The sequence below is a fragment of the Triticum dicoccoides genome, chromosome 5A, assembly GCF_002162155.2.
Source record: "Triticum dicoccoides isolate Atlit2015 ecotype Zavitan chromosome 5A, WEW_v2.0, whole genome shotgun sequence".
Lineage (NCBI taxonomy): Eukaryota > Viridiplantae > Streptophyta > Magnoliopsida > Poales > Poaceae > Triticum > Triticum dicoccoides.
Genome location: NC_041388.1, coordinates 473,799,024 through 473,809,139, shown reverse-complemented (window position 1 = coordinate 473,809,139; position 10,116 = coordinate 473,799,024). Strand labels below are relative to the sequence as shown.

The window sequence follows — 10,116 nt, the reverse complement described above, 5'->3', positions numbered from 1 at the left end:
TTTGCTTCCGCGAGAGGCACGGTTGTGCTTTCGCGAAAGTCACGGCCGTGCCTCTCGGAAAGGGAAAAAAATACGCATTTTCTGTTTTTTTTTTCTTTCGCGAGAGTCACGGTTTTGCTTTCGCGAGAGGCACGGTTGTGCTTTCGCGAGAGTCACGGCTGTGCCTCTCGTAAATGAAAAAAAAACGCGTTTTCTATTTTTTTCCTTCCACGAGAGTCACGGTTTTGCTTCCATGAGAGGCACGGTTGTGATTTCGCGAGAGGCACGGACGTGCCTCTTTCGGAAAGGGAAAAAAAACCATGCTTCCGGTCCGGTTTTTTACTCGGTTTTTTTCATCCGGTTTTTTCATGAAAAAAAAGTTCGTCAAAACCTATCAACATGGGATCTAGTTTTGAAGATCTCGACGCGAGGAATCCAACGATGAAAACGGTTCGAGATTTGGACGCACGGTTGAAGAGATAAAACGTTTTGAATAAACGGATCTATGAAAAAAGGGAAAACTCCCAGGTTGCGACAAGTGGCGCGCTGCATGTGCGCCACTTGTCGTGACCTGGGAAAGTGGAGTGCTCTTTGCAACGAGTACTCCTTAATTAGTGATTTCGAAAATAAGTGGCCTTGCTGCACTGGGCCTCAATGCCCGACCCAAGTACGAAATCTGGACAACCCGGTTTTCTTTTCTAGCACACGAAAGCAAAAAAAATTAGTACCACCTCGGATAAAAGAAAAATCTTTTCGTTGGTGAACGGATGAAAAATGCGGAGAAACACACCTTGCTTTATTAGTAGGTATAGATATAGATATAGATATAGATATAGATATAGATGTTACTGCTCTCGGGGTGGGCCTAGAGCAAAGGTGACAGGGGTGCACCGCCATAGGGATGTGCATCGATGAGCTTGAGCATCAGATGTCACATGCATGTAAACATAGGCCATGTCAAGAGGAAATTAAAAGGTGTACCCGGTGCTCTGTGGACCCTTGTAGGTTGACTGTAGGTCTGCCCCTGACTGCTACGCGCCGAACTTGTTTTAATACAAAACATGATCTTATGTCCATCACAATTCTATGCTGCAAAGTCGTTTACCTTGTGTCCAATGGTAGTAGCCATGTCTCACATATGGAAAGTGATGGTTCGAAGAGGAGCGAGTTCACCTTGTGTCCAATGGTGTATAGTCGAGGTCTCATCTTATGTATCCTTGGGGCTTGGAGAGTAGTCGGAGTGTACATGAGGATGAACGTCGGATGCTCTGCATCACAGACCCCTGGCTACCCGGGCCGTAGCCTGGGACGTGGAGGGAAAAAGCTTCGTTGTCTGTGTAGGTACAAAATGGGGTGATATTAAAGGCTATTAAAGGCTAAATACACAGCTCACCATGCAATACGAGCCGGACAACAATCGGAAAAGAGATATTGGATGGTATCCTATTTATGAAAGAAGCTACGTTGCTTGTCCCCCTTGCCACATATGTTTAATCAGATTGTCCTTAGTAAGGATGACTTTCGGCATAGAAACCAAAGGAACAATTTGATCTTTGAAGGTATTTTAAGACGACGCCACAATCTTTTAGATTTAAACCTGACGCTTAAATTGGTGCATATTTTGTCTAGTTGTGTATAAACTGGGTAACATATGAGATATGAATCGATCCTTTTCAGATTCTACCTAGGGATTTACGAGATAATCTGCAGAATGAACCTAGAAGGGACCAGCTGTTGGAGGTAAAAAGTTGAACTTGTCTCAACCTCTGTCTGCGTCAACCACTCTTGAGACGATCATATTTGAATATTCCTTTGAAATAATTTAATTAGCATAAACTATCGCAACTGATGAGTAGTGAATTAGGTTATTCTAGATTTGGGGAGACGACCCGAGGCACGTTTCCTTGGTAATTCTGGTGGCCAGTATCTACGGGATAACGAGGTATGCAACTGTAAGTTAATTCTTAAAAAACAGTAGGATAATTCTAATTTTGCAATATTATATTTGATTCCTGTTTTTATACTTGTGTTAACAATATTATTAAATGAAATCATACCATGAAATAAAAGAGTTACAATAGAGTCACACATATTCTTTCATCACAGTGTGGTTGGTTTTATTCTCATATCGATTATGTCAGAATTATGTATTAGTAATTACTCTACCCATAATTTTATTAAGTTCGATGCAAGGCAACTAGGCCAAATCATCTACTTGCTAGCAGAGAGATGGCAATGGGTAGGGTATGGGCGGGTACAACCCCCTTCTGCCCAAATCCATACCCGCAGAAACTTTCTGTACCCACCCACTTCAATACCCATGGGCATAAAACTGAAACCCATGCCCATACCCATTGGGTATCCTATGTCCAATGGGTATCTAGTGGGTATAATATGTAATATTTACATTTTGACGAAGTAAAGAAATGAATCTAAAATTAAAGTGATGATGGGAGAGCATTCTAGCACCTACACAACCTCCTCCGGTGGGTGGCCTCTTGGAGGCGGCAAGGGAGTAAGAGCAACGATTGGTGGAAGCCCAGCATAGTGGGAGGCAGCGATTGGAACCTGGAATGGCTGGATCGAGAGTTGGACAAGAGTCTGGTGGCGATGAGTCGAGATCTCGTTGTTTTGAGCAGTCACAAAGGACATAGGAGGACTGGTGAGCTGGTGGTTGCGGGCCTATGAGCTATGGCTGGTTTATGGAATAAGGGATTTGGGATTGGACTATAGGAGTTGGATGTTGACCCTACATGTCATAGGAGCAATTTTCATTTTTTTTATTCTGGGTATCCATTGGGTTACCCATGGGTAAAATTTCATACCCATGCCCTACCCACATATTTTGTGGGTATGGATACCCATACCCATGTGCACAAACTATAAAATCTTCCAAAGTCTCATCCATGTCCGCTGTTTTGTGGTAGGGTACCCATACCCATGGGCAAAACTGCCATCCTAAGCAGAGTACATGTGTTCGCAACAAGCATTTCCTGTTCTTTTGATTTGCCTTGTTAATCTGACAGATTTCACAGCTAGAGTTGGAGGAAGCTCAGAGAGCTGTTGGAGAATTTGGAGGTGACAACCGTGCAGGAATTGAAGGTACATTGCATAGAATATCTGCAATAAGGAGTAGAAAAGGAATGGTTGTTGGTTTGACCTGTCGAGTTGGCCGTGCCGTCAATGGGCATGTTGATATGGTCCGTGATCTTTTAAACTACAAAGAGAGCATTCTGTTTTTGGGAAGGTATGTCTCCTCTATGCATCAACAATTTGGATTTTTTTTATCAATTTGAAGATGTAAAACAAGTTTGTAAATGTTTCATGTTCCATTATTGCTCAGTTCAGTTCATGGAGATGCTAACAGGATTACAACATTAAAATACATTTTATTCAGGAACATGTAGATGGTTTCCTTAACGAAGAGGCAAATGGTTTTTATCTACTAATAATGTCAGATTAATAGAAGCCTAGGTGTTAGGCAAACATACTACCTGTGATTAGTGTCTGTTATCCCTTTCCATACCTAGTATCTGCCGTAATTAGTGAAATCAGGTCATTATGGTTAGGATTTTAATTGGTGATTATTTCCTTGTGTAGATCTCATGTAATCTGCTATATGAGATACGAGGAAGATCACGATTGTGTCCTCAGAATCTCAGATACAAGTGTTTTTTTAGGCTTAAAGAAAACGATTGTGTCCTCAGATACAAAACATCCATAGGGGCATGCTTAGGTTGCTGCCATGTTTTACCACACTTTTTTGCGCCAGGTTTGACTTTTTCATGGCAAGTATTTGGTTATAAATACAGCTATGGCATATGCCCCACTTATATATCCTCTTGTCCCACCTGTCACAGGCTAATATTTTAGGCAACGTTGGCCTTTAGTGTGGCGTGTGACTTTGGCAACCACAATAAGTGTGGTTAGCCAAGTATTGGCCCCTGGGGTTCTACGTGTTCACTTTATTTATTTTCTTAAAAGTTCAAAAGTTCACCTATTCTCAGAACAGATACTAATGGCAGAGCTTTCAGTATTTCAAGAAACTACAGTAATTTAGTTCAAAGGTTCCAGAATGCTCCGGGACTAAATTCATATCATTATCGTTATTAAGTAATGAGGACAGACTTCTCTCTCTGGGTTTTCCGGTTCAAAAAACATGAGGACAGTAACTATGCTAGGCAGTGGCTACACTTCCTCTCCTCTGCAATCCCTTCTAGCTGAATTTGTAACAATACTACTCCCTCCGTCCGAAAAAAGTTGTCACCAGCATAGTTCAATTGTAATTTTGCAAAAAACCCCTTTTTCATTTTAAATCTCGTGCTAATCGGTCCTTCTTCCTCCCCCGACGCCCGCCGGCACCGCGCGCGCCCCAGCCTCCGCCTCCCCCTGTTGCCCACGGGCACGGCGTGCCCCAGCCGCCGTAGGATCAGCCAGGACGAAGTCCCACTTGCGCCGCCGCCCACCTGTCCCGCAGCTGCCATCTTGCGCCGCCCCTGCTTAGCTGCGCTGCGGAGGCGAGCTTCGCCGCCGCCCAGCTGCTCCTCCGCGGCGACACCTCGACAGGTGGCGATTCCACGGCTCACGGTCGGCTCTACTCGTCGTCCTTCTCGCATCCCCGGCCGCAACCCCGGCGCGCCAAGGCCAGCCACTCTGCTGCGGGAGTTGGGCAAGACCCCGGCCGCCGTTGCTCCACCGCCGTGCACCGAGGTGACCAGTGCATCCACCGTAGGGCCCAGTGCCGCCGCCCACCTGCTATAGAGGCGACCACCGCCGCCCACCTGCTCCTCCTCGCTGATTTCTTCTTCTTCTTCGTCCAGGCGACCCAGCTCCTCCTCGCCGCCTCTGCTGCTACTGAAAGGTAGCCAGCGCCCTGAAATCAGTGTCAAATTGATGTTAATTTGTTGTGTAGATCAAATTGATGTCAAAATGAGGTGAATTAGAGTAGCAGCGGATCATCCAGTCTGTAATTTGATGAGCGTGTGCTATACACACACAATATTCAGTCTGCACAAAATTGTACAGTAAACTGAATTAGTGAACAAGCAGTGTTACTCATAGGCTTAGACTGAAGGACTTGCAGAATTCAACAGCAAACAACAACAAACAACAACAACAACAACAAAGCCTTTAGTCCCAAGCAAGTTGGGGTAGGCTAGAGGTGAAACCCATAAGATCTCGCAACCAACTCATGGCTCTGGCACATGGATAGCAAGCTTCCACGCACCCCTGTCCATAGCTAGCTCTTTGTCGATACTCCAATCCTTCAGGTCTCTCTTAACGGACTCCTCCCATGTCAAAATCGGTCGACCCCGCCCTCTCTTGACATTCTCCGCACGCTTTAGCCGTCCGCTATGCACTGGAGCTTCTGGAGGCCTGCGCTGAATATGCCCAAACCATCTCAAACGATGTTGGACAAGCTTCTCCTCAATTGGTGCTACCCCAACTCTATCTCGTATATCATCATTCCGGACTCGATCCTTCCTCGTGTGGCCACACATCCATCTCAACATACGCATCTCCGCCACACCTAACTGTTGAACATGTCGTCTTTTAGTCGGCCAACACTCCGCGCCATACAACATTGCGGGTCGAACCGCCGTCCTGTAGAACTTGCCTTTTAGCTTTTGTGGCACTCTCTTGTCACAGAGAATGCCAGAAGCTTGGCGCCACTTCATCCATCCGGCTTTGATTCGATGGTTCACATCTTCATCAATACCCCCATCCTCCTGCAATATTGACCCCAAATACCGAAAGGTGTCCTTCCGAGGTACCACCTGGCCATCAAGGCTAACCTCCTCCTCCTCACAGCTAGTAGTACTGAAACCGCACATCATGTACTCGGTTTTAGTTCTACTAAGCCTAAACCCTTTCGATTCCAAGGTTTGTCTCCATAACTCTAACTTCCTATTTACCCCCGTCCGACTATCGTCAACTAGCACCACATCATCCGCAAAGAGCATACACCATGGGATATCTCCTTGTATACCCCTTGTGACCTCATCCGTCACCAATGCAAAAAGATAAGGGCTCAAAGTTGACCCCTGATGCAGTCCTATCTTAATCGGGAAGTCATCGGTGTCGACATCACTTGTTCGAACACTTGTCACAACATTATTGTACATGTCCTTGATGAGGGTAATGTACTTTGCTAGGACTTTGTGTTTCTCCAAGGCCCACCACATGACATTCCACGGTATCTTATCATAGGCCTTCTCCAAGTCAATGAACACCATATGCAAGTCCTTCTTATGCTCCCTATATCTCTCCATAAGTTGTCGTACCAAGAAAATGGCTTCCATGGTCGACCTCCCAGGCATGAAACCAAACTGATTTTTGGTCACGCTTGTCATTCTTCTTAAGCGGTGCTCAATGACTCTCTCCCATAGCTTCATTGTATGGCTCATCAGCTTAATTCCACGGTAATTAGTACAACTCTGAACATCTCCCTTGTTCTTGAAGATTGGTACTAATATACTCCGTCTCCATTCTTCTGGCATCTTGTTTGCCCGAAAAATGAGGTTGAAAAGCTTGGTTAGCCATACTATCGCTATGTCCCCGAGACCTTTCCACACCTCAATGGGGATACAATCAGGGCCCATCGCCTTGCCTCCTTTCATCCTTTTTAAAGCCTCCTTCACCTCAGACTCCTGGATGCGCCGCACAAAACGCATGCTGGTCTCATCAAAAGAGTCATTCAGTTCAATGGTAGAACTCTCATTCTCCCCATTGAACAGCTTGTCGAAGTACTCCCGCCATCTATGCTTAATCTCTTCGTCCTTCACCAAGAGTTGGCCTGCTCCGTCCTTGATGCATTTGACTTGGCCAATATCCCTCGTCTTCCTCTCCCGGATCTTAGCCATCTTATAGATGTTCCTTTCACCTTCCTTCGTGCCTAACCGTTGGTAAAGGTCCTCATATGCCCGACCCCTTGCTTCACCAACAGCTCGCTTTGCGGCCTTCTTCGCCATCTTGTACTTCTCTATGTTGTCTGCACTCCTATCCAGGTATAGGCGTCTGAAGCAATCTTTCTTCTCTTTAAGCGCCTTCTGGACATCATCATTCCACCACCAGGTATCCTTATCTTCGCTTCTCCTTCCCCTGGACACTCCAAACTCCTCCGAGGCCACCTTACGAATGCAAGTCGCCATCTTCATCCACACATTGTCCGCATCCCCTCCTTCCTCCCAAGGGCCCTCCTTAAATACCCTCTCCTTGAACACCTGAGCTACCTCCCCCTTGAGCTTCCACCACTTCGTTCTAGCGACCTTGGCACGCTTATCCCGCTGGACACGAATCCGAAAGTGGAAGTCAGCAACCACCAGCTTATGCTGGGGTACAACACTCTCCCCAGGTATCACCTTACAGTCTAGGCACGCACGCCTATCTTCTCTTCTCGAGAGGATGAAATCAATCTGGCTAGAGTGTTGGCCACTACTAAAAGTCACCAGATGTGATTCTCTCTTTCTAAAGAGGGTGTTAGCTACAATCATGTTGTAGGCTAGAGCAAAGCTTAAGACATCTTCTCCTTCTTGATTCCTGATGCCATAGCCAAAGCCCCCATGCGCCCCTTCAAAACCTGTGTTAGATGTACCCACGTGGCCATTGAGGTCTCCTCCTATGAAGAGCTTCTCACCAATCGGTACACTCCTAACCATGTCTTCCAAGCCTTCCCAGAACTCCCTTTTGGTGTTCTCATTGTGGCCTACTTGCGGGGCATATGCGCTGATAACATTGAGAACCAAGTCCTCAGCTACCAGCTTGACCAGGATAATCCGGTCCCCACGTCTCCTGACGTCTACCACTCCATACTTGAGGCTCTTGTTAATCAAGATGCCTACGCCATTTCTGTTTGCAGCCGTCCCCGTGTACCACAGCTTGAAGCCGGTATCCTCCACCTCCTTCGCCTTCTGTCCTCTCCATTTGGTTTCTTGGACGCAAAGGATATCAACACCTCTCCTCACTGCTGCATCAACTAGCTCCCGAAGCTTCCCTGTCAGAGACCCTACGTTCCAGCTACCTAAGCGAATCCTCCTAGGCTCGGCTAGCTTCCTTACCCTTCGCACTCGTCGAGTCAAATGCGAAGACCCTTGCTCATTTTCCACTACATCCGGGCGCCGATGTAGCGCGCCACTAAGGATGCGACGACCCGATCCTCGCTCACTTGCCACCGTATCCGGATCAAGATACGGCGCGCCACTTGGGGGGTGACGGCCCGGCCCTTGCCCATTTTCCACCACACCCGGGTTCCGATGTGGCGCGTCGCTGAGAGGGTTACGCCCCAACGAAAATCTATTGGGTTTCATCTCCATAAGAGTGGCTGAGTTTTTACGTTGGCTCGCCAAGCCTATCACAACCCTCCTCCTTTACCCGGGCTTGGGACCGGCTATGTTGAGACAACATAGGCGGAGTTACTTGCAGAATTCAACAGCAAACAGAGTACCAAATTAATTACTCAAAATGGATCATATATAGAGTTGCTTCCATGTGTTTTGTTTATAAAATGTTAGCGAACAATATAAGTTTTCCACTGATAGAAGCATGTGAAAATTCAGTTAGATAACCACTGATAGAAGCATGTGAAAATTCAATTAGATAACCACTGATAGGAATAGATATTGATGCTTTGCTGAAGAAATCATGGCACACTACAGAAAAAAAGAAGAAGAAAAAAAGAAATCATGCCTTGCCGAAGAAAAAAAAGAAATCCTGGAAACACTTAACTACTTTTAGACACTTTCAGTTAACTGTTTTGAATTGTTCATGTGACAGTATTGTCATGGTGAGCTACAGATTATGCACTAAGGAATTTGTTCTCCAGGTAGAGATGAGTGTAAAATACGAACAAGGGAAGTCAATTTCAAACTGATAGACTGCAGAAAACTGCCACAATCTCTTAACTAAGAGTTGATAAAAGCATGTCCCTAAAACTTATTCAGTCAGTTAGATCCCCTGTAAAGTTAACTGAATTATTCATTCGGTTAGATCTGAACAAAGCCTCTGAAGTAACCTGCCTACTAACCCCTCTCTTCTTCAGTAAGATCTGAACAAGACTATATCTACATACTGTTAAAGCTTCAAATTCAGAGCACTACATCATCCAGTTTGCACTACACGCAGCTCTAAATTAAGACTAAATCAAATTTGACACAAATGCAGTACTACCTCTTTGTAGGCTTGGAAGGCACAGACAGACAGCACTAGCATTTTTGTCAAAAACTCTACTCCCTCATAAATCAATGCTGACTAAATTTTTTAAGTGCTCCCCCTAAAAATCACTAAAGTAGGAAATCTTTAACATAATGTACCCTGCAGCTTTGTTCAATTGGTACAGTCAAATTCAGTTAAGTGTTTGCTTGCTTTAGTTTGACAGAAATGCTGTCCTTGTAAACTTGCTGCAAGGTCAACATGTGCTGTTATAAATTGAGATATACTCTAGCTGCAGTACTCTTAGTGATCAAAATTGCAAGCATGTCAAGTCAGAGAAGCATGTCAGCTAACTTCAGACTTAACAATAAAGATGAAAATTTCAGACTTGGCAGTACAAATTCAGACTTGGCATGAGATAGATGAGCACGAGGAGGACCTGAAGGAGGAGGAGCCTGGGATGTTGAGGAGGATCCGCCTTCGTTGGGGTCGACTTCCGCAGCTGCCGCCGTCGTCTTCCCCATGCCGTCGTCGCCGGTGATGTTGAGGAGGGCCTGGAGGAGGAAGAGGATCTGGTGGATTAGGAGCTCGAGGACGAGAGCGCCCGCCCCATGCCGTCGCCATGCTCCAGATCGAGCGCCAACTTGTCGTCATCCTCCAGATCGAACGGCGCCTCGTCGAAGAGAACCTCACTGGAAGAAGGGATTTTTAGGGGAGAGGAGGAGCTACGCAGCGAACTGGAGCGGCGCGGCGGCGTGGAGGAGGGAGAGGAGGCGCGGGGATCTCAGCGGGGCGAGGGAGCTCAGCGGCGCGGGGGAGCTCACCGGCGCGGCGCGGCGCGGCGGGGAGGGGAGCAGCGCAACGTCGGGAAGCTGCGGGGAGGGGAGTGACGCTGCGGCAAGACGAGGACTGCGGGTTTGGTCGGACAAAAGTGGAGGGCTTTTTTGCAAAAATGTCATGGAGACAACTTTTCCCGGACGGAGGGAGTAC

At 46.5% G+C, this 10,116-nt stretch overlaps 1 protein-coding gene across 4 annotated transcripts in view; it reads left to right on the top strand.

Moving 5' to 3' along the window:
• LOC119302317 (uncharacterized protein ycf45-like) overlaps positions 1–10,116 on the top strand; it is a 20,887-nt gene that overhangs the window by 7,566 nt on the left and 3,205 nt on the right. For 3 of the 4 annotated variants that reach the window (XM_037579353.1, XM_037579352.1, XM_037579355.1), the window contains exons 2-4: positions 1,657–1,719; positions 1,844–1,921; positions 3,006–3,226. In XM_037579353.1, the coding sequence (XP_037435250.1) occupies positions 1,657–1,719; positions 1,844–1,921; positions 3,006–3,226 (362 nt within the window). The remainder of the gene's footprint in view (positions 1–1,656; positions 1,720–1,843; positions 1,922–3,005; positions 3,227–10,116) is intronic. The other variant, XM_037579354.1, reaches the window with a different exon arrangement.